At 50.1% G+C, this 23,866-nt stretch overlaps 2 protein-coding genes across 8 annotated transcripts; one reads left to right on the plus strand and one right to left on the minus strand.

The window, feature by feature from the left end:
* Nucleotides 1-1,622: 1,622 nt before the first annotated feature.
* On the plus strand, nt 1,623-23,735 carry ntmt1 (N-terminal Xaa-Pro-Lys N-methyltransferase 1). 7 transcript variants are annotated; one of them, XM_088614818.1, is made up of 6 exons: nt 1,623-1,715; nt 4,854-4,976; nt 20,215-20,325; nt 21,460-21,623; nt 22,024-22,276; nt 22,903-23,735. In XM_088614818.1, the coding sequence occupies exons 2-6, from the start codon at nt 4,856-4,858 to the stop codon at nt 23,157-23,159; spliced, it is 906 nt and encodes a 301-aa protein (XP_088470944.1). In that variant the 5' UTR covers nt 1,623-1,715; nt 4,854-4,855; the 3' UTR covers nt 23,160-23,735. The 7 variants fall into 7 exon arrangements, with proteins under 7 accessions (XP_088470944.1, XP_088470947.1, XP_088470951.1 ...); XM_088614821.1 differs by lacking the exons at nt 1,623-1,715; nt 4,854-4,976 and adding an exon at nt 11,025-11,168; XM_088614822.1 differs by lacking the exons at nt 1,623-1,715; nt 4,854-4,976 and adding an exon at nt 19,023-19,163.
* On the minus strand, nt 12,614-18,968 carry LOC148643863 (uncharacterized). Its single transcript, XM_088614806.1, has 7 exons — nt 18,807-18,968; nt 17,475-18,408; nt 16,590-16,650; nt 15,982-16,110; nt 14,144-15,135; nt 13,354-13,597; nt 12,614-12,889 (listed from the first exon to the last, which is right to left on the minus strand). Exons 2-6 carry the CDS (start codon nt 18,145-18,147, stop codon nt 13,374-13,376), a joined length of 2,079 nt encoding a protein of 692 aa, XP_088470932.1. The 5' UTR covers nt 18,148-18,408; nt 18,807-18,968; the 3' UTR covers nt 12,614-12,889; nt 13,354-13,373.
* Nucleotides 23,736-23,866: the final 131 nt, after the last annotated feature.

The following is a 23,866-nucleotide window of genomic DNA, read 5'->3' on the forward strand; positions in this document are numbered from 1 at the left end:
TCTGCGTGACCAGTGTGTGTGTTTGTTCGTTTCTGTGTGATCAGTGTGTGTTTGTTCGTTTCTATGTATGCTGTGTGTGTGTGTGTGTGTGTGTGCTTGTCAGTTTCTGTGTGTCCAGTGTGTGTGTGTGCTTGTCAGTTTCTCTTTGTCTTTGTCCAGTGTGTGTGTCCTTGTCAGTTTCTTTGTGTCCAGTGTGTGTGTGCTTTTCAGTTTTTGTGTGCCCAATGTGAGTGTGCTTGTCAGTTTCTCTTTGTCCAGTGTGTGTGCTTGTCTGTTTCTGTGTGTCCAGTGTGTGTGCTTGTCTGTTTCTGTGTGTCCAGTGTGTATGTGTGTGTGCTTGTCAGTTTCTCTTTGTCTTTGTCCAGTGTGTGTGTGCTTATCAGTTTCTCTTTGTCCAGTGTGTGTGCTTGTCAGTTTTTGTGTGCCCAGTGTGTTTGTGTTTGTCAGTCTCTCTTTATCCAGTGTGTGTGTGTTTATCAGTTTCTGTGTGTCCAGTGTATGTGTGTGCTTATCAGTTTCTGTGTGTCAAGTGTGTGTGTTTGTCAGTTTCTGTGTGTCCAGTGTGTGTGTGCTTGTCGGTTTCTGTGTGTCCAGTGTGTGTGTGCTTATTTCTGTTTCTATGTGTTCAAAGTGTGTCTGTATTTCTGAGTGACCTGCAAGTGTGCGTGTTTGTCTTTGTCTGTTTCTGTGTGTCCAGTAAGTGTGTGTGTGTGTGTTTGGGTGTTTCAGTGTGTGTAGTGTGTGTGCGTCTGGACAGGCCCTAGCAAAAAAAAACGTCCGACACACCTTTCAATTGCTTCCTTTCTCTCTGTCCCTTTCCCTCTTCCTCTTCCTATTTATCACTCTCATTCTGCCTCTCCCTCCCTCTCCCGGGCTCAGAGGTGACAGGGGGGGCAGAGGCTATCTGTGTCCTCAAAGCACTGATTGCTGCTGAAATCCTGAATCGATTTGCAGAGACAGGGGAAAACAATAACCGAGGCCGTATCCCCAGCAGGAAAGCCTTATAAAACCTCACACTGATGAAACGTGCAGCTTATTGACTATGACACTTCATAAAGTACATGTGTTCGTTTCAGATTCACTGCCTGTACCTTCTGGTCTAATGTGTAGATTGACTTGCACTCTTTATGCTGTGTGAGATGTTTCGCTCTCAGAAGGTACCGTAGATGATCGCGAGGTACTGTAAGTGTATGGAAATGCGGTTTCCAAGCTCTGCAACCCAACACAATGTGCATATGAACATATATCCGCCCTTATTTATTTAGAAATCACAGATACAAAACAAATCAAGTTCTTATATTTGAAGTTATGCCCGTTCATTTTTCAGTCAGGTGAGTCTTACTAGTTACAATTAGAAGTGATCAGTTCTAGGCATTTTCGGTACGAACTGTTCACAGCACACTTCAAACAGAATCTGCAGGGGTGTCGCAGAAATGCATTATGGGAGAACCCCCCCTGGACAGGGCAAGGATGACTGAAGGTGGAGGCTCAGTGGTCCAGATGTTGAGTTAAAGGCCTCGAAAGCAGGTGGTTCCTGGTTCAAAGCCTGCAGCTGTGCCCCTGACTCCGCTGTGCGTCACCCTGAACAGGTTACTGACTCCCCCTTGTGCTCTGCCCTTCAGAAGAGACATCAAACCAAGGTCTCGCTGTCAGCGGCTCTGCGGCGCCCCCTGTGGATGGCTCAGGTCACTGCCCAGGTCTGGAAGCTGCTTTGGGTAAAAAGCTCTGCTTTGTTATTGTTGTCTTAGAAACCTGTACGGTGTCCTAAAATATTCTGTTTTTCTTGATTAGTTTAAAGTCCGATTTGGCAGATGACATTACCTAGATGACAACCCAGTGTTACATTAATAGTTATATGTTGAACTGCAGTCCCAATTTCTTAGACTGCTTATTAAATCTCAGTAACAGAATGAATTCATTTACAGTATAGGGCAAATTTACACATTTCTAATTAAGCACAGATTCGGGAACATTATGACAGTACTGTAGTGCACCATGTTGTTGCAAACCCCTCGTCTCATCACGGGCGAGAGCGAGAGTTCACAGAAATTGTGACGTAAGGCGGCCCTTCCTGCTCACTAGTCACTGTACTGACTGATGTACTGTGATGGACAAGCAGATAAGTACAGATCGTGCAGCAGACATTTCACAGCAGAACTGTTCCAATGTTATCTGCAAGCAGAGTTAACAAGTAAGTAGTATTCGTCTACAAAACCATCTTGAATTTGAGAGCACTATTTCTATTGGATTAAACAAGCTGGAATCATACGCCTGCTTGTTTACAGTGTCATAGGGCCGCTTCACCTCACCGGATGTTTTGTTGCCTCGGTCTGAATCACAGAACCTGCGCAGACCTGGAAATTCAGTCCATTGAGTGATGTAAATCAGAGGTTTTACAAGTTACTGTGCACATTTTAATTTTATTGTGGTTTGAAATGCACTTATTAACGCTGATGCTTTCTAACATTGAAATATAAAAAGAGTGTTACAGCCCCCCTTTAATGAATCCTATGTTATCGATGTTTTATATTAATCCATGAGTTATAAGTAAAACCAACAGTCTGATCCCCGGATAGTGACCCAGTTTGCAAAAGATGGTCCTGGGTACTTCAGTCATTAACTGATCACAATCATTCACCGTCTTTTTAAGTCCTGTTTGTTTACAAATCCGCATTATAAGAATTAAGTAACTTTTCTGTTAAACAGAGCTCAATCCAGTTGAAATCGCCAGACTCACAGATACCCCGTTTGCTTTCATTAGATATAACCTTGATTCGCTCGTTAGGTTCACAAATCAAGGTGCTGGCTGTGTTTGTGAAGATGACGTAGGGGTTGGGATTTTCATGTTAATTCGGCGATGTTTTGGACATGTTTTAAAAGCTACTTGAGGAGCTCATAGTTACAGTGCTCTACAAAAGCACTGGCACAGCACAGTGACAGCTGTTATGTTTGGATTCAAGTGAAGCAGTCTGATCATAATTCTGAATTAATCCAAGCATATACTGATCATATTAGAAGAAAGGTTGTGTTCAACCTCAGATCTCAGATTTAAATCTCTCTAAGTAGCATTTTACACTCTGAAGAAAAAAGTGACATCATAGCACCCTGAAAAACAGGCAAGATGGCTGTGGCAGTATGATTGGCCAGCAGTTATATTGCCCTGCAACACACAGCTGGTAGCCCCACTGAAGTATGCCTTTGAAGCTCAGCAGGTGTGGGCCTGGTCAGTACCTAGATGGGAGACCTTTTGGGAAGGTTGTTGCTGGAAGAGGTGTCAGTGGGGCCAGCAGGGGGCGCTCACCCTGCAGTCTGTGTGGGTCCTAATGCCCCAGTATAGTGATGGGGACACTATTCTGTAAAACGACGCCGTCCTGCAGAAGGGACATAAATCCGAGGTCCTGACTCTCTTTGGTCATTAAAAATCCCAGGGTGTTTCTCAAAAAGAGTAGGGGTGTTACCCCGAAGTCCTGGCCCAATTTCCCCCTGGCCTTTACCAATCATGGTTCTTCTGGGCACTGGAAATAATTGGGTTGAACACAAAGTGTGTTTTTTGTTATAATATGATCAAATGTATGCATGGGATTGCACTATAAGATGTTGTATATGTTATTGTACCTGTCATATTATTTTTAAGATTAGAAATTGGCTGTAAAGCTTCAAGAAGAGTTTGACTGCAGTCCCAGTACTTTCTGAGGGCACTGTATATTTGTCAAGTTTCAAGTTGATATAACACAGGTGTGTTCATGGAGGTTTTATATTGTACTTTTACTATCTTCTGGATTCATTTTTAAAAATACAGTAACTGAGTCTTTATGTGCCTCTCTGTTTCTCTCTCCATCTTTCCTTCCCCCTGTATTCCTGTCTCTCTCCTCTCTCTCTGTTCCTGTCCCTCTCTCCTCTCTCTCTGTTCCTGTCTGTCTCTCTCCTCTCTCTCTGTTCCTGTCCCTCTCTCCTCTCTCTGTTCCTGTCTGTCTCTCTCCTCTCTCTCTGTTCCTGTCTCTCTCTCTCCTCTCTCTGTTCCTCTCTGTCTCTCTCTCCTCTCTCTGTTACTCTATGTCTCTCTCTCCTCTCTCTGTTCCTCTCCATCTTTCTCCTCTCTCTCTGTTCCTGTCCATCTCTCTCCCCTCTCTCTCTGCTCCTGTCTGTCTCTCTCTCTCCTCTCTCTGTTCCTCTCTGTCTCTCTCTCCTCTCTCCTCTCTCTGTTCCTCTCTGTCTCTCTCTCCTCTCTCTGTTCCTGTCCGTCTCTCTCCTCTCTCTCTGTTCCTGTCCATCTCTCTCCCCTCTCTCTCTGCTCCTCTCTTTCTTCTCTCTCTGTCCCTGCCTTTCTCCTCCCCCCGTCTCTCGGCATGATGCCATTGTGTTGGTGCTGAGCTGGCAGCTCTGTGCTCTGCTCGCTGTGTCACCTTTCCCTGCCAGCTGCTGCTGGCTCTGGCCTGTCACACACACAGGCTCTCGGGGAGGAGCCGCGATACCGGGGTAAACGTGCGACACTACAGTACGCTGTCTGGATCAATACACGAGTCATGTCTGTGTTCTTTGTACTTTCCAAAATGAATGAGACACAAAGGCTTTTACACAAAGCTTGTCATGTTAAAAGACGGTGCTTCTAGAATTCTTAGTAGTGGTGAATTCCTAGCGGAAGTGGTTATTATATCAGTTCACGCTCACAGGCTGCTGCACCAGAACCATCAGCTGAGTCTGTAGTTCAGTAGTTTGGTCAAATTCTAAATAAGACAAAATGAGCTGACGGATATATATATATAATATTACATATAACAAATGTTTATAGAGGACAAATAAAGGGATAACGTCCTTAATGCTTTGGCATGTGACAACCCCATCTTGCTTACTAGGAATGAACCAGGGAGGCAGCAGTCAGGGTGCAGCTGGGCTGGAGAAGGAGGCTGGGAAGATGTGTGCAGAGCTGTGGGTGGCCCAGCCAGCAAGCGGGTGTTTCTACGCAGGACAGCGGAAGCGTGAGTGATATTTGACCTCCTCCTGCCCCTCTGTTAAATAAGTTGATTAGCAGCAGAAACAGTATGGTTTGAGTGTGTCCCAGTGATCGACTCCACTGTGTCCTCGGCATTAACTAACACCAGATCAGAATAATTTTTCTGCCGTCTTCCGATCTATGCATTTAAACGAGAGAGCTGACAAACGAGAGCAGGCCAAAGGAACCCATCTAGCCCGTTTGGCAGTGAGTAGTTCATTGATCCCAGTCAAACCAAGGTATCGGCTTCCCTATTGTATTGTATAAGGAATGCAATACAAAGCAAATACACCACAAGTGGGTGACCATGAGTTTTTGTCATTGTTTCATTGGCTTGCTGAGGTCTACACCAGTTCCCCAGCCCTGGTCCTGTCGACTAGTTTGTGCACCAGCTGGTATTTTTGGTTTTCTGTTTGGGGGATATATGCAGATTTGTTTCAGCTGTTTAAGGGTCATATGGGATTTGTCATTGATGCCAAGTTTGTACCCATTTCTTAGTCTCAGATCTGCCCCCATTCAGGTGTGCTGTCTGAAATGTAACCAATTGGACCTCTACAGAAGGAAAAACGGTAAGGGCGTGGCAGGTGTGTCACTCACGTTGTGGGCGTGTCATTGTGTGCCACTCCCATTGTGGGCGTGTCAGACACGACGCCACTCCCATTGTGAGCGTTTGGATAATACCATTCCCGGTGTGGGCGTGTCTGATAGCGTGGTTATCACCTGTGCCTGTTCATCATCAGCCAATCCACAAGTAAGATCCGAGTCAGCAATAAAGGCCAACAAAGTTGAGGAGAGGCAGCGTGAAAATCTGAGTGCTGAAGCTGTTGAAAGTTCAAGGAGTTCAATAAAAGTCGAAGTAAACAAGCAAGCGGGTCAAGTTAGCGCTGGAGACATAGATCTCGGCTGGAATTAAATCACGCAGACTGTTCCTCCAGGATCAGGGCTGGGAAACATGGTCTCTGCAGTATCAGAAGGAGGAACTTCGTGGGCAGTGCAGCCCTCAGCAGTGACCGCGAATACTGTAGCAGGGCAGAGCCGAAATAGCGCGCTATTGGTGGGCTGGAGAACACCGCTGTTTCGCAGTCTGACAACTGTTGGTGCAGCCCACCACGGGCTCTGCGTTTCTTGAGTTTTCTCTTCCTGAGGAAGGCGCCCTGAAGGTCCAGTATTCGTGAGACCTGCCCTCAGTGCACTGCTGCTGAAACCAATAGTGTACGAGAGCTCCGATGTCGGAGTATTGAAACATCTCGCTGTTTTAAAAACCCACCCTCTTGTCTCGCATTGTTTAATAGTGCGATTGCCGGTTTTGAAGGGACGTACCGAGGTGTCTCAGAAGTTTTTTTAAAATCTCCTGTGTGTCTGGCGGGGCTCTCTGTACCCTTTTTGAACAAAACAGTGCTGTTTAACGATTTCTTTTTGGTCGTTTTTTTTTTTTGGGGTGGGGTTAATAAGTCTCCTGAGCTGCTTAAAACTAAGAACAAAATGCAGTGTGCAAAACGGGAGACCTGCGAGGCTTGGGAGTTGTGGTGAAGCTGAGGAAAGCGCTCTCTCTCCCTTGTTCGGGGAGGGAGAAGCTGAATATATCTAGCCCATCGTCCTCGGAAATAAACCTGACGCAGCTCTGAAACCCTGTATTCAGCTCAGATTGATATAAATCGGTCGAGCAGCGACCTTGCGTTGTTACCAGTTTGCTGTGTAACGCTGCCCCCCACTGGATCCTCTGTCGCAGTACGTCCTGTGCCATGTTTTAAACGAATCCCATCAATACACAGAGACGCGTGAGGGCTGGTTATATGGACACGTACCGTTAGACCGGTGCGTCAGTCCGTGTTGCACTACCGAAGCTGTCCACCAGGGGGACACCTGCGCCTGTGCGAGGCGGATTTTTCCACCAAATCTTGTGCTCCGAAAGCCCAAGTAAAACAGCTTGATTAAAAAAAAAAAGTAAATGGATTTGTGAAGGGCAAAACACCAGATCGAAATAAACCTCGGCTGTAATCGCAGGGTTAGGCTTCACACTTTTGTTTCTCTCTTTACGTGGGCTCCTTAGGAACGTGATCAGTAGAAATACGTCTTTTGATCATTAATAAAAGTCGCCAGAGTCGAAATAAACTTCTTGTTTTTTTTTAGCTAAAGAAAATGGTCTTGTATGCGCCCTCTACTGCCCTAAAGATGCACAAGACTCTCCAGTTTTTAAAGTTTCACGTTAGTTCTTAATCTTTTTAGTCCTTATATATATACTGTACTTTCTTGGTCCGAGTCCTGAATACCTCCGAGTTTCACACAAGGGATAAAAAAAATGGACGTTTCTCATCTTTAAATAAACCTTTTGTGTGTTTTTTTTTTAAAAACTGCCTAAAACTCTCAAAGCCCGCTTGCCTGTGTATTTTGGAAGGTGCAACATTGCCACCTCGTGGTTACTGTCGGGCATGGCAGCCGGGCGCGAAGGGCGCTCCCCAGAGAGACGGCTCTGGGCTCGAACTCCGCACGGTGGCGAAGACCAAGCTTAAACTGGGGAATTAATAAATATATATATATCTTTTTAAAATACGGTGAAAGTCTTCTTTTCAATGCATGAACCAAGAACGTGGATTGTTGCTTTGAATCTATTTGATCATCAGTTGTAAAGGTCTGTATGTTCACCCCCCTTTAATTGTATTTTTGAGACCGCAGAAGAGGCAGCTCCCTTTAGCTTCTGGGCCCCAGTAAAAAATGCGCTTTCCTGTCCTCCCCGGTGTGAGCCTCGGTTTCCTCCCAATCCGGCGCCGGTACCGGCTCAGTGTGCCCGTCTGCCGGAGTACTTTCCAGAACCGAACCGGCCAGACACCCAGCGGACCGGGCTGTAGGCGCAGGCCCCTCCAAAAACTACACATCTATCCGGCTCCGGCGAGCCTCGGCGTTGCCTGGCAACGGAGCGGGGGTGGTGGTGGTGGTGGGGTCCCAGCACAGCAAGTTGCTGATGCGCTTTATTCTCAATCCCGGTCGATTATTTCGGTTTAGTACAGTATGCAATGACCGAGTATTATTAAGGTAACAAATCAGTCTATTTTCCCACCCGTCCTCCGTTGTAATCACGGCCATATGATTACATCAGAGCGGAGCGGGGGCTCTGTGGCTCAGGATCTGCGCCTGTGGCTGGGAGGTTGCCGGTTCAAATCCTGCAGCCGGCAGAGGAATCCTACTCTGTTGGGCCCCTGAGCAAGGCCCTTCACCCCAGCTGCTCCAGGGGCGCTGTATAAATGGCTGACCCTGCGCTCTGACCCCCAGCTTCTCTCCCTGTCTGTGTGTCTCACGGAGAGCAAGCTGGGGTCTGCGAAAAGACAAATTCCTAATGCAAGAAATTGTAAAGGGCTGATAAAGTGATCTTATCTTGTATAACCCGAGAAGGACAGGTTTGTTACTGTACGGTTACGACAGCGCGGTGCACTTAGTCGATATGTCACCGTTTACAATTTTATTAAAATATGTTTTTGCCGGTTTCTTTAAAAACGTGGTTGCCGTAGTGCTGTGGACATCGAGTATGCACATGTCCTGGTGTCGGCGGCCGGGCTGTGCTGCCGTCTCCTGTCCCGGAGCAGAAGGCGAGATCAGTGCGCTCCTGAACTGATGTCCCTTTTAATATCTGGGATCATGTCGGAGACCACACGCGGTACAGACCTGGCTGGGGTTAGGGATTAAAGAGAACCCCTTGTCTTTTCTCCCAAAGTCAATCTCTCATGTTCTGGTATACTTCGGATGTCATTTTCCTTTTCTCTGTTAACTCTAAAACGATTACTACCATGGAAACAAATTTGAAAGAGATAAAAAAATATGCATGATTTTGTTTTTTTTTAATGAAGACAGGGCACGAAGGGTCAATTGCAGCGAACTGAGAGGAGCGCACTAACAGGAGTTCAGCCCGTGCTTAGCACGCAGCTGCGGTTTAAACGTGTGCTGCACCTTAAGACCGATTGCAACGAACTTGGCCGCTGTTTTCAGTCCGCAGCGCCGTACTAAACCTGTTCTCCATCGCAACGAGCACAGAGTGTCAGCTGCTGCCCTCTAGTGGTGACTGAAGTAGCGGACTAACTTAAACCACCTATTCATATGGTTTAAGCAATTTAGTACCGTACTTGGCGTAACGCTAGATCGCATTAAAAGGAAATAATATCGTCATTACGTACTGAATTCATGCATCCGTCGCTTGGAAAATTATTGCAATATTTAACTCAAATGTCTTAACACTTATACCACATTTATTGATATTGAAGTTTAATAAGTGTGTATTAACAGAAGTGTCATTGACTAATAATTACATTTCATGTCTATCATTATTACTTGGGGTGAATTTGAAGATATCCTAGGGAGTGAAGAGAACAGGACTTAAGCAAACAGTTATATAAATGGAGCGAGAGCTTTTAAATGTGTTCTTTAAAATATGGGAGTTAACTGAATAGATTTATTAAATAGTTTATTGTGGTTATCAGAGGAAAGCAGGGATAATGAGGAAATGGACGGTACAGAGAGTAATATCTGTAGGCAGATGCAAGCATACGGTAAAGAAAAAAACTAAACTTAAGAGTGATTATTTATGATAGTTCTCCGGACCACTGTCCCACGGTTTAGCAGAGCAACACGCCTGTGAGTTCTAACCCCATTTTGAAAGGAAGATGTTGGAACTGACTACAGAAGAACTTCATTTGAAACGTACTGAAGCTCCTGCTGACAGGAGGAGAGAGAGAGAGGCTTATTTCAAGAGAAAACGAAAGTTCCCAAAAGCAAGCGAAAAGGCAACACCGTGGTAAAGAAATGTATTAACTTTAAAAATAGAAACGCTGTGAAGGCCAGAGGAACCATAAACGTTTCTTTTTTTGTTGTTTTGCTCAAGTCATTTTATAAGTTTAATTTCCAGTTCTGTTAAAAAGAAAACTGTTAACTTTACTGGTTTTTAGTTGGCGTCTTTTGTGACGCTTTAGCAGTAGCGATGTGTTGGCTTGTTGGTCCGGAGTGTCTTGTTAAAGGACATTTAAGCCGCAGTAGTACAGCCGCGTCCTGTTCCAAACGCGCAGCTGCGATGCTCGTGTGTTTAATGAGAATCTCATTAATAACCACTTACCCTCATCCGGCAAATCGTAGCCTAAACGCAGTTCTCAAATTAAAAACGAACATTTAAATTTGTCAGGACATTTAGTTTAAATGTAGACAAGAAACAGACAAAGTAATAATTGTATATTAACGTGGCCTACGTATTAACCCCACTAATAAAAGATTAATTGAATTGTTCTGATGCACAGGCCTCCGCGAAACCCCTGTATGCAAAGCTGTGTAAATAAATGACTGCAAAAACCATTTACCTCGTACACTATGCAGATTGCCGTCATACTCCTAGTTGCGGCACGCACGATATATGAAAAGCCCCAGGCACTGTTAGATGTGTTTTCGACGTTATATATGCGTTTATTAACGTTGTCGGTTTTACGGTTGCAATTCAACGTTGATTATACATCGCGGCAGTGTATATATACGTATAGCCGTATTCTCGCCGTGATATATACGTATATTTGACGAATCACTACCCACTGGGGTCCCCTGAAGTTCGGGCTAATTATTAAAACAACAACACTACCGAACCCTGTGCACCGGATTAAGCTCAAGTCCAACTGCAGTACAGCTTTGTTCCGCACGTTTTTTCGCTGTAATTGAACTCGGAGCTGGAGACGATCTCCAGAAAGTACGGTACTAACTAAACCGCACCTTACTTTAACGTTGCAATTGCCCCCAAGTGTTTCTTATCAGCCTCCACCCCCCAAAAAAAGGTCAAATAAAAATAAGGAAAAAGAAGCATTGTTTACTGTAGTATTTCAATATTGCCAGCATTACAGAGGCGTCTTGTCATGTTGACAGTTTAAAAGTGTTTTAACGTTTTCGGACTTCTCTGGTGTGATATCGGTACTCGCAATAAACAGGTGCGGTCAAATAAACACTGCGCAGGCCTGCTATGGGGAGGCGGGTTTAAGTCTCTGAATGGTCAGACGTCGCTGAATGACAGCTGTTGGGACCAATCAGATGAGCTCTCGCTAGAGGCCGGTCGATTCGAACCTATAGGGCTCCAGCAGCCATCTTTGTTGCAGAATGTTTTATTTTTACAAACCCGTGGATTTTCGTGGTAAAACGGCAAAATGAACGTACTTTTTTCCAGGTAAGGTTACATTTTCTTTATGTATTCTAGCGCATTTGGGGGGTTTTGCGCTTATATTTTGCTGGAGAACCCATAAATTATAGCTATACTTTGGTGCTCCTCTAAGCTGAAACGAGAGATGAATATTGCAATGAAAGGTTCGTTTGCTTTTTGCTGATGTATCTAGTTATGAAACGCAGCTCTGAAAAGCTCAAGTTGTTTTGTGACTTATAGTATGTGTTATGTTTCGATTTGGCTGGCGAAAATGTACATATTTCTGTCTTCAGAATTCTACTATCGTCAGAATTACACTAATGTGTTTATTACGAAAATAGCTTCACTGCCGTGAAAACAAACTTAATAGTCGTGTTTGGAGGATATGGCGGATCAATTGTATTTGGGATATTCTGAGAACCTATTTGTTTTACATGCTGTTTCTGGTAAGGAAAACCGTACCGTCGAAAGCAAATACCCCGGTCCGGGCGGACCTGCCGGGCGGGGGGCGGACACGACTCTGATGTGTGGGGACATGAAGTCCCCAGTGTTTGTAGGGTTTCAGTCCGGGTCCGTTTGAACTTTCTTAGCTTTGAATTCCACGGCTTCACAAGCGAGTGTTTCACCCTCTTCTCTTGTGATTCTGTACGGGCTGTTTGAATGGCTCTCAGGAGATCATGTCCATGTGGAGTCTGCAATTTAACGACTCGGATAGGTTCAGATGTTTGCCCTTTCTTTACTAGCTGTGCTTCCACTGGTACTCGATGACAGGTGAATGAACTGTGTCTTCTCCTAGACGTGAGGCATTGTGCTGGAGATCCTCAACAAAATTCAGGCGTTACATTGCGAAGATTCGGTAGAGCGAGAGAGAAATGCGATGCTTAGTTTTCCTAACAGCTCTTTTTGCATCGCCAGCTGCTCTCTCAGCTAAGCCACCGGGGCTGTGCGTGTTCAGGACGGTCTTCGATGTGTCGGAAGTGACATGCTTTTGGGAAGTTCCGAAAACACTGGCTGGAACATTGAGTAGCATTGTGGAAATTACTGTGTGCGGTCTTCGTACTGAAAAGTGATGTTTTTGTTTTTATTACAAGTTTTATTGAGAAACTGTTAAGTGCATCCATTTCAAACCAGCCTCCAATCCGGAGTGTAAATATACGAACAGGGGCTAGTGCTGGTTGTTTCACTCGGAGATGTTGGGGGCTGCTGTGGTCCGGGGGAGGATCGAGGATCCTTGTCCGTGTGCTCCTTGGCTATTGCAGAAGCTGCACGTGTTTTACCTGGATCAGCGATAAAGGGGAACTTCAGGCCTTGTTTTTCCAAGACCAGTTCGTAAATCTCGGTATCAAGACTCGGTATTGTCTTGATGCACTGTTTGCACTTTGTCTTGTTTTTTTACACTTGTTTTACAATCGAGAGACTTTCTGTAAGTAAGAATTCCATTGTACCAGTACCGGTTACATATGGCAATAAAGTTCAAGTTCAAGATGCTTTCGTTGACGTTATAGGAACAATTTTGCACATTTGGGATTAAGCAAAAAAAAAACGTGAACTTTGGGAACGTGCGGTAAGTCGTCATGTTGTCGTAAAACCCTGGTTTGGCCACAGTGCCAAAGAGAGAGAGAGTTCCCATGAATTGTGAAGTGGGGCGACCCTTCCTGCGTGCTAGTGACTGGTGTCATCGTGACGGACGAGCGGATGAGTACGGGTCGGGCAGCAGACGGTCCGCCGCAGAACTGGTCCGATGTGATCTGCAGGCAGAGTTAACAAGTGAGCGGTATTTGTTAGCAAGACCGTCTCGAAGTTGAGAGCGATATGTCTATCGGATTAAACGAGCTGGATTCACACGTGTCACAGGGCCGCTTCACCTCACCGGATGTTTTGTTGCCTCGTTCTGAATCACAGAACCGGCGCAGACCCGGAAATTCAGTCTATTTTGTGATGTAAATTGGGGGGTTTACAAGTTACTGTGTGCATTTTACTTTCATTGTGGTTTGAAAGTCACCCATCTTTGCCGATTCATTCATTTTTATGTTTTAAATATAAAAGTAGCTCGCGGTTCCCCTTTAACTGCTGTTAAAGCGACCTGAGGACCCAAGCTGGAATGCCGCGGTCCCTAGCCAGGAGTGAACATGCCTGTGTTGTCATCCAGGTTATAGATCACCTCCTGCAGTTCTTCCCAGAACGCGAATCCTCGTCCCCTCTTCGTACTCACTGTGGAAGCGGAGCTGCTCCTCATGGAAGAGCGTAACGCGCCTCTTTCTCCGTGAGGCGCGGCGTGGCCTTGCGGAAGCTGCCCGTGGCCCCGCCCTTGGGGGCGTGCCCGATGCCGTAAAAGGAGCCGTCGCCGCCCATTGTGGGCGCGGTGTTCCTCGGGGCCTGGCTTCTCCTCTTAAACCCTCCAATCACCTTCCACTTCACCCTGGCGCACATGTGCGTGATGTCATGGCCCTGCCCACCTGGAAAGAGCAACACAACACACTTGTAGAGCAGAGATCCAGTTTGTCATGGAAATGTCCTGCTGCTGTCTTTGGTCTGTTTCTTGTTTTTGGGGTTGGAGCTTTTACGGCCTGTAGATTTGTGGTGGTGGTGGGGGGGAACTTTACCTCTGAACCATTCTGGACTCTTAGACAGAAAGCTCTGACGCTCCATCTCAACCTGACCAGGGGATGATCTCCTATTAGTTTCGCAGGGCAACACGGCGCTGTGTTCAGCCTGTTGTCAGACAAGTGGGCTTCAGACAGGTGCTGGGAAAACACCGCTCAGTGCTGATGTCGGCACAGGGCAGCCCAGTGACCTGCGTGCTGAGGGCTCGTGGCCGAGACCCCACGCCAGCAGCAGGGAGCGGGACAGAGGTCGAAGTCACGCTGGGTGCAGTGGTGCAGAGGTCAACACAGGCATCGCAGTCTCTATGTAAAGTTCTTAGTCAGTCAGCATTGATGGTTGCTATGGTGAAGGCTTGTGTGGATGGGATAACTGGGGTACGCCCCCCTGGCGGCCCTTACCTCTCTCCAGCCTGTCCCTCGGGTCTCCACAGCACTCACAGAGGATGGGGTTCCCCCTGCGCCCCTCGGGAACGGAGCCGGCCTGTGGTGTGGTGGGGTGCTGCAGAGGGAGGGGGCCCCAGGGCGTTGTGGTCCCGGGTCTGCTCCTCCCCTCCGTCTCTCCACGAGCCTCGGGGTCCCCCTGCCCTGCCTGTCCCCCGCTGGAGACCCCAGACCGCAGCTCCGTCCCCTCGGGGCTGGGCGGCTTGTCCTCCGGGGGGGGGCAGCCGGGTGCCAGCCCCCCCCTCCCGTGTGGCCCTCCGTGACGTGGAGTCTGTCTGTTGGCGCTGGGGGGGGGGCCCCTCAATTCCTCCGGGGCCTCCTTCCCGCCGCCGGTGGGGGTAGGCGAGCCCGGGTTCCCTTCCCTCTGCCTCCGGCTCTGGGAGTCTCGGATGTTCTCGCAGGAAGGAGCACGAAGGGCCCCCGGAGACTCTCTCGGGCCGCCCATCTGCCCAATCAGCCGCTCCCGGAGGCGGGACTCCGCTGCTCCCGGGGCATCGTCTCGGAAACGCACCCGGGGAGGGGAGGAGCCTCTGGTAACGGGGGAGGAGACTCCGGAAAAGGGGCGTTTCATTGGGATGGGGTCACCACAGTGGGTGGAGCCTTCTACAAGCCAAATATTCCTATCGGGGGTGTGGCCTCTGTCGGGGGTGTGGCCTCTGTCGGGGGTGTGGCCTCTGGTATAATGAGATCTAGAGCGGCTGTGTTCCTTCAGGCCAGCGAGGTCCCTGTAAGGAGCATGCTCACTGTAGATGCTCATGAAGTCTTTTGAAGGGGTGTGTCTTATAGAGGCGGTGTGTTCTCCTGGGTGGGCGTGGCTTGCTGAGTTATGGGAGGGGACTGACTGGAGGGGGGAGCTTGAGTCTGAGCAGGAATCTGTAGAGGGGGACTGACTTATGTAGTGAAGACTTAACGCTGATGAAGTAGGGATTGAGCTCTTCTCCCAGTGTGATCTGAAAACACACAGCGCAGACAGGTCATAATAAACAGTAGCTCTTTAATTTGGTGCATTTTCTAAATGTACAGTATATAAGCATTTCATTGCATCTACTTTGTATAATCAGTAGGGGGATATAGCACATTGGCTCAGCCTCTGGGCAGGTGCCTGGTGGGTTGTAGGTTTTAGTCCCTGCTTTAGAGGCTGCTGCTCTGCCTTGAGTGAAGTACTTTACCCCAGTGTCTGCAGCCCAACCACCTGTATGAGTGTGCACTGCTGGTGGGTAATTCCTGGAATATCTCATCCCATCCAATGAGAGTCACATGGTTTCTTGACTGCTTTTCACCAGGGAAACCATGATAAACCTTGTGTGGCCTAGATATGAAAATGACTATATACATGTATAATCAGTGAAGCTACAATATATGTTTCTTTATCTATTTATATATTGTATGCGCTGCTAATACTTAAACCCTTTATACAGTGTACTTTTGAAATGTAGATTTATTTAGTTTTTATTTATTGTTTAAAAGACACTGGCACTTTCATCAAGGGAGAACTCGGAAAACAGACTGAAGGAAATTATTTTGCATTATCTTTTTACACCACTAGAACAAAACAAAGCATTGTCCCTGACCTACAGTTTCTGCACAGGCTCATGCACAGCAGGTCTCTGAGGCCTCTGCATGCAGGTGATGGTGAAGGGGAACTGCAACTCTATTTTTATACAAAAAGCAATCTGGAAAAAAAGCGTGGAGCCTTCTATTATTAGAACTCTAATAGCACAGCATTGTCAAAGTGATTTCTAAGCAAGGTCCTGAAAATAAAGGCTCGTGTAAGCTAATCTAGACGCTGTACATACCTAGAGCTGTACATGGGCGGGATCACAATGGAGTGGTCTGCTTTGATTGGTCCTGGTTTTGCTGCTCTCCCATTGGCTGACCTCCCTACCCGAGGGGCTTGAGGGGGAGGAGCCTGCTTCGCAGCGGCGCTGTCAATAAACGGCATCACCTCAGTATTTTATCATCAGTCTAGTCTCATACAGAAGTATTTAACACAGAAATATTGTTCTCAAAATGCATTGGAATTGGAGATCCTATTGGATACATGGTTGGAGCAGGTAGCCTAGGAAGAAAATTCTGGTTAGATCAGAAGCCTGTTACTAAATTAAATGTACATGTAACTCTTAAAGAATTAGCAAAATTATTAACAGAAAACAATATTTTACATATTGTGCCATTAAAATACTATAGTCCCGTGCACACACTCATACTGGAATACATCTAACAGGATATATTTAGTCAGATATATTAAGCTTGTCGGAGTGACTGAGGAAATAGGGGGCTGAAAAGGCGATGTAATGACCTCTGACCTCCCCCCCGTGACTGGTGCGCTGGGCTAGCGGACAGGCCATCGATCGGCCGGTTTGACAGAAAGGTCAGAGTGTTTGTGCAAGGCGGAGAAGGTCACCTTGGATTTGGGAATGCCACGGAAATCCCAGAATCGGCCTCGCTGTCAGACGCGGACAGCCCTGCAGAGAGGGGAAAGGACAGACGCAGAGCAGTTGGGGCTCCCAGGGGAGAAGTGGAAGATGCACGGCACGCTTCTCTCGGCTCGGACTAGAGCTGCTCGCTGTCGCCTTTCTACCTGTCCAGCTCTGACGTGAACCCCCCCCCCCCAGCAGAACAGGGTCTCAGACCTTCTCTTTCTGCAAGCTTTTCACTGCACTGGAAGCATTTATCTGATCTTAAACACTGCGATTGACTCTCTTTTCAAGAATGACGTTTTTATAGCCTGTGTTTTGTTTGATTCTTGACACTTTTTGAAATGGCAGAAACTCTAGAATGTGTTTTTTTTGTTACATTTTACCGGGAGGTTTTTCATTTGATTCGTCTGTGTTGCACAGAACAAGTGGGCTGTCCATCTGACTGGCCCCTTTTATTGCGTTGCGTGTGTGTGATATACATGCCTTTAAAGCAGGGCCCAGTCCGGGTGACCCCCACACTTTCCGGTCCAGCCCACCTTCATCAGATAATTGAGATCTTATTTGATCTAAGAAGCGGCTTCAGTTGAATATTTGGATTTTGTTTCCGGTCTCAAGTTTGGGATTTGAATGCAGTGGTTATAGTCCAACACATGTAAGAGCTGGGACGGAGCAGTTCGGATGAATCTCGCGATTATTATTTTGACGTCAGTGCAGGGTTTGATTGTGTGACCGAGGGCTCGGCTGGCACGTGAACCAGCAGGTGTGTGGGTCGCCAGCACCCGGAGCTGGGAGCCGCTGGTCTGAATTAAACGCGCAGGCGAGTGAAGGGATTGCGCAAACTGGGAGAAGGCAGGGGTCTAGTATCTCACGGATTCTGGGGGTCTCCTCTTGGACGATCCGGGCCGAGTCGGGCCGGAGCTCCAGTTTGGGTTTGTTGGGCAGCAGCTCTCCCCCAACCGAACGCAGCACCCTGGAAGACAGAGGAGGCGGGGGACCGGGGGCACCCCCGGGGCAGGGGTCAGCGGGGCGGCTCTGGGCCGACCCCGGGCGCCACGGGCTGGGGGGCTCAGGGGGCGTCAGCCGGGGGTCCAGCCGGAGCCTGTGCCGCAGAGCGACCCGGTTCTGTTCCACGCGCTGGGCCAGAGTGGGCAGCCGCATGGGCCCGCTGGGGAGACCGGGCTGCCCCCCGAGCGGAGGCGCCACGACCCGGTTCTCCTTGACGACGCGGGGTCCGCCGCTCAGCAGCGCCCCCCTCGGGCCCCCCCTCGGCCTGGTCTTTTCGTCCCCCACCTTGAGGAGGAGGGTGCCGGTGCCCTGCCTGCCGGGGAGCAGGCGGGTCGGGCCGGGGCGCTCAGGAAACACCCCAGGCTTGGGGGCCAGCCCGGGCCCGAGGGCGGGCAGTCTCTGAACGGGGGTGGCGGCGTTCTCCCGGCCCAGGCTGGGGGCCAGGGCGAAGGTCTGGGGGTACTTCTTGCGCAGGCGGTCGTAGAAGCCGTCGAGACCGCCCTGCACCGGCTGCGGGTCCGATGTCTCCAGAACCATGGCGGCTCCACCCTTCCCATGGGGCTCCCCGCCGCGCGGCCCGGGGTCTCTTCCTGTCCCTCCCGCCGGCCGCGGACCGCAGAGCGAGAGGGAGGAGTGCGGAGAGGCTGGCTGGGACGAGGGAGAGGGAGGGAGGGGAAGAAGGAGGGAGAGAGCAGGAGGGGGAGGGAGGGAGAGGGGAAGATGGAGGGTGCAGACGCTGACGAAGGGCTGTTTGGGAAGTGTTGATTCCCAGCCCGTTTGCTGTGCTGTCTGGTGAATCTAACGAGGAGCAGGAAGAGAGAGAGGGGGAGCAGATGAGATATGGGGCAGACCGGCGACCCAGGGCCAGCAGCAGTCCCGCTGCGCACATTAATTAATACATTACACAGTCATTAGGGCATTTCTGTAAGGCTTTTACTTAGGCCTGAATTACAGAAGGGTTGGGTCTGTATACATTCCTACAGAGACAGGAGAGACGCAATCCGTGCAGCTCACTAGGTGGGGTCTGAACACCTGTATTTCATCTCTGGCGTCGGCTACTCATTAGAATAGTTTTAACAATGCAATTACAAGAGCCCGACAGAAAGCACTGGGAGAGGCTGCTTTTAAAGGCGCTGTATACAAATATGTAATTTATTTATGATGGTGAGGATTGGAAGAAGGTGAGCTTGGTTTACCTGCGTGACTCGGCCTTCACGCCGTCTGTCCGGGCAAGACCGTCTTCCTGGGCCACCCGCGCCCCCCCTTCAGCAGCGCGCGCGCGGCGGGGGGCTCCCCCGGGGGTCTGTCCGTGTCCCGGGCTCGCGAGCCGCTCCGAACTCCTTTGGAGTGACAGCTCCCGCGGCGGGGATTGTTGTAGCCCGTTGCCATGGCAGCCGCGCGGCAGGTACAGCCGGACGTTCTTAAAGGGCCAGGAGCGCCCGGGCGCCTCCGCCGCTGCCCTGGGGACGCAGGAGGTTCGGTTCGGTTCGGTTCTTAAACGCGTCGTTAGACTTGAACCAGAAGCTGGCAGTTTGAACTCACACGTGCGTGCGGTGGGTATATAAAAATGGAGATGGATCACGACTGTTTCGAATATTCGCCGCGATCTTGCCTTATTTACAGGTCTTCCCGAATGGCACTGCGTGATCTGGGCAACCCTGTTCTGCAAGACCGGTCACTAAGAGTTCGGGGGAACGTAGCAGAGCTGGGCCTGTAGAGGAGCTTGTGTTACGTCCACATTCTAAAGCTGTGGTCAGTGGCCGTCTCTGCGTGAAAGGGAATCATGTTCGGTGTAAAGCTCGTCATGAACGGGACAGAAACTCCCGACTGCAGACCTGTGCCGGAGCGGCACGCCGGGAGTGCGGGGCTGCGCTGCGCCCCCTGGCGGCCAGTGCGGGCACTGTGCGCGCTGCCGGGGGGAGACATGCGCAATGCGGAGGAGGAACTGCGTGCAGAGCGTGATGACAGGGAGGTGGGGAGGTCTGGGCGCGGGGCTTGCGGTGGGACCGTGCGCCAGTTGAAGGTGAGTTGCGCGCTGCTGTGCGGAGAAAGACGCCCTGCGGGAGAGGACGCGGTGCAGCCCGCACGCCCGGGCGACGTGTCGCAATGGGCCATCGCCAGCCCCGTCGCATCGGCTACGGTCTTGTGTTTTTCTGGACGCGCATTTCCTTGCTTTAAAACCACCTGCACGCCGCACACACGCCCGGTGATCGGCGTGTTTTTATCACAGACGGCGCCTCCGCGGGCACCCGCTGTGGTCCGGGCTGGACTGCATGAACAGTTAGGAGAATTTAATGAGCGCGGCTCATTAAAACGATTCGGTTCTTCACTGAAAACCCATCAGCTCGCCTCCGTTTGAAAGTCCGACCTGGAGCGACATGAAACGCGTGTGAAATCTACCGCTCCGTCCGCTGCAGGCTTGCGGATCTGCGGCGCTCACAGGTTGGGAAGTTTCTTCCAGCGAAAGCCCGGGGACGTCCACTAGCTGATCGCGCTGAGTATGCTCACACCAGATCCCCGAGGGTCACTGACTGCACGAATAAAAATGAGAAAACGCGCGTTTTAGAGGCACCTCCCTGGTCTCACTGGAATTCTCTGCTCCAGGGCGAGGAGACCCCGCCTCCGGGCTGCCGGAAGTCCTCCGCATTACGTCATTCTCGCACGCCAGCCGGCGGCGGTGGAGTCGCACGTTTTCGTGGGGAGTAAAGAGCCACGGTAAGTGTCAACGGGCGGTGTGTGTGTGTGTATATATATATGAGTCGGTCTGACTGAGGTAACGTTGTTGGGAGGAATTGCTTTGTTTGTTTAATGAGAGCCCGTAAATGCAGCAGGGAGTCTTGTCCTCGGTGTTTCGTACTGCCTTGTCCCCGCTCTGCTATATATAGACTTGAGTAAATTCCATGTAGAGGCAGCTGGCTCTCCAGATCAGTCCGAGGTGTGGAGAGATCTCGTTTCACCCGGCTGTCCTTCGGGCTCCTGCGCGCTGGTGTGGTGGGATTCATGGTGATTGTGATAAAGGTAGTCGGCAGCTTCGAGGACACAATATAATGACTGAACCGACACGTTAGACTCGCCTTCTAGTAAGTGGGTGTGAAAAGTGGTGTCGTCCTTTAAGAAACAGAAGCTCGCACTTGGCTTGCAGATGGAGTGGTTAGCAAGCGGGCCTGTGTTCGTGAATGGCGGGGCTGTGATCGGGCCTTCGTGGTGTTTAGATCGCTCTTCCGGGGTCGTTTGCACACGGGGGGTTCAGTTCCAGACCTGGGGTGCTCTCTGTGGCTGCATGGGTTTCCTCCCACAGTCCAAAGACATGCTGGCAGGTTCATGGGCTTCTGGGAAAACTGGCCCTGGCGTGAGTGTGTGTCTGTCTGCCCCCTGATGGACTGGCCTCCTGTCCAGGCTGGACGCCGACTTGTGCCCGTTTCCTGCTTTGATGGGCTCCAGCTCTCTCACGACCCTGAACTGGATGAACCGGTTAGTCGATGGATGAAAATATAAGATGAGAGGAGACTTTATTGATCCCAAAGGGGAATTGAGGATATATGTAATAGGACTCGTTCATCCTAGTAAGCAGTGTGATATGTGGCTTGTCTGTGACGTCAGCCTCGGCCTGTTTCTGAAGCCCTTCTGTCTTACAGTGACCAGCCCTCTCGCTTTCTCCTTGTGAAGTACGACTGCGCCACCTCACAGACACATTCCTCGTCTCTCACTGTGCGTGTGTGTGTCCGTGACTGCACGGCAACATTTCCTTATGTAGAAAAAAGGAAAATTAGCTGCAGAGGGAGGGGAACGTGCTGAGGCAGCTGTGCCAGGCCTTGTGCCCTCTGACCTGTGCTCTCTGACCCCACACAGCCAGGATGGGAGATGTGGTGGAAGATGAGGTGCAGTTCTACACCAAGGCGGAGCGCTACTGGCAGGAGGTGCCGCCCACCGTGGACGGCATGCTGGGGGGCTACGGCAGCATTTCCACCATCGACATCAACAGCTCCAAGAAGTTCCTGAAGAGGTTCCTGGGGGTGAGTGCTGCTCGCAGGGCAGCTGAGGAACGACAGTGTGGGAGTGTATCTGAAGACGGCAACAGTGCCATATAATTGAGGAAATGCAACACTTTTTTTAGATTTAGAAAGAATCGGCCTTTCAAACCACAGTGAGGTCAAAATGCACACAGTAAGTTGTAAAACCCCCAATTCACACCACAAAATAGCTGAAATCTTCAGCTTGTTCTTTGATCCAGAACGAGGCAACAAAACTTCCAGTGAGGTGACGTGGCCCTGTGACACTGTAAACAAGCAGGCGTGTGAATCCAGGTCGTTTAATCCGATAGAAATATCGCTCTCGGCTTCAAGATGGCTTTGCTGACAAATACTACTCAGTTGCTGACCCCCCCCACTGACGGCACCGGCGCTCTGTTCCCAGGAGGGGCAGGGGAAGACGGGCACGAGCTGCGCCCTGGACTGCGGCGCGGGCATCGGCCGCATCACCAAGCGCCTGCTGCTGCCGCTGTTCCGCGCGGTGGACATGGTGGACGTGACGCCCGAGTTCCTGGAGAAGGCGCGGGCCTACCTGGGCGAGGAGGGCAAGAGGGTGGACAACTACTACTGCTGCGGCCTGCAGGACTTCCAGCCCCAGCCCGGCCGCTACGACGTCATCTGGATCCAGTGGGTCATCGGTGAGCACCCCCCCCCCCCCACCCCAGAATTCCCTGCGCAGAATTAGCGCCGTGTTTGTGCGGAGGTCCCGTTCTAAATTTGCTCTTTGCCTACTGAAGCAGGGAGACGGACGAGACCCCCGCTGTGCTTGACGTGGCAGAGCACCTGCACGGCCGGGACCACCATTTCCCAAAATAATCTTTGCACCATGAGTGGAAGTCTTTATATAGGGTCTGTCTCTTGTGGTTGTAAATGCAGAGTGTTGCAGAGGCCCCTTTCCTGCATGTTCCGAACTGGCCCTTTTTTTCGGCAACAGACTCGTTCCAGCCCTTCGCTGAGCTGTGCTGTGACATCCTGCAGCCCCGAACTTCCAAAGACAGGTCGTCAGTGCACCTCCTCCCATGCAGCTGCCGTGGGGAGTCCTGTTTCTGCAACTTAATTTTTATTATTTTTTTCCTTCTTTCCATTTGGGGGAAAAGGGAAACCCACCCACCCCAAAAAAAGTTACAAAGGTTTCTGAAACGTCACAGGCAGCTCAGCTGGAGGCGAGGTGCATCAATTAACAACAGCACTGTGAGCTTGTAGTTCTGGGACAGCACATCCCTGGCTAAAACAGCCCCCCTCTCCCCCCTCCCCCCCGCAACAGGTCACCTGACGGACGAGCACCTGGTGGGGTTCCTGCGGCGCTGCCGGGGCGGCCTGCGGCCGGGGGGGCTGATCGTGGTGAAGGACAACGTGGCGCACGAGGGCGTGATCCTGGACGAGGTGGACAGCAGCGTGTGCCGGGACCTGCCCACGCTGCGCGGCCTGATCCAGCGGGCCGGCCTGCAGGTGCTGAGGGAGGAGCGCCAGGAGAACTTCCCCAAGGACATCTACCCCGTCCAGACGCTGGCGCTCCGATAGGACCGGCCCGGGGAGGGGAGGGGTGGGGGCAGTGCAGTCTGAGCCCCCGGCTGTTGGAAAGGTACTTCACCAGTGGCCCAGCTGTCAGTGTGCGTGTCTGTGCACCCACCTGTGTGTGTGTGTGAAGTGTGTTTAAGCACACACCAGAGCGTGTGCACGCCTCTGAGCACGTACCTGTGTGAGAGTCAGTCCGAAGGGCTGTGCGAGTGGCTCTCTCTGTGGGCTCAAGAGCTGCCCTGCACGCTCAGGAGGGGGGGGGCTGTGAGCGGTGGTTTACACCAGCAGCAGCTGTGGGGGGGGCTGTGTCCCTGTTCTGCGTTGCGTACAGAGGACAGACTGGCGGCGTTGGACATGCTGGTCTGCCCGCAAGCAGAAACCTACGTGTTCAAAATGCTACAATTATTGGTTGTTTACAGCTGCTGTTGGGCACAGTTATTTTTCAGTTTTGTTGGGGGGGGGGTTTGATTACATAACTTATAGTGCCGAGTGTGTAAGGGGAAAAGTAGTAGCACCAGAGGCCAATTTTATTTTTCCTTGAAGCTGGAATTTAAAATAAAATAATTTTTTGTTTCTGTATTTGTCATCTAATTATTTTTGTGTGAAAACATAAAATTGGACTATTTTTAAGTGCTTACGGTGAAGATGGAGGCATTGATGTTTCGTCTTTAGTTTTATCTTTAGGAAACAAGTTCCAACAGGTAAATGCT

This window comes from Lepisosteus platostomus, chromosome 21, assembly GCF_059453375.1.
Source record: "Lepisosteus platostomus isolate fLepPlt1 chromosome 21, fLepPlt1.hap1, whole genome shotgun sequence".
NCBI classification, from domain to species: domain Eukaryota; kingdom Metazoa; phylum Chordata; class Actinopteri; order Semionotiformes; family Lepisosteidae; genus Lepisosteus; species Lepisosteus platostomus.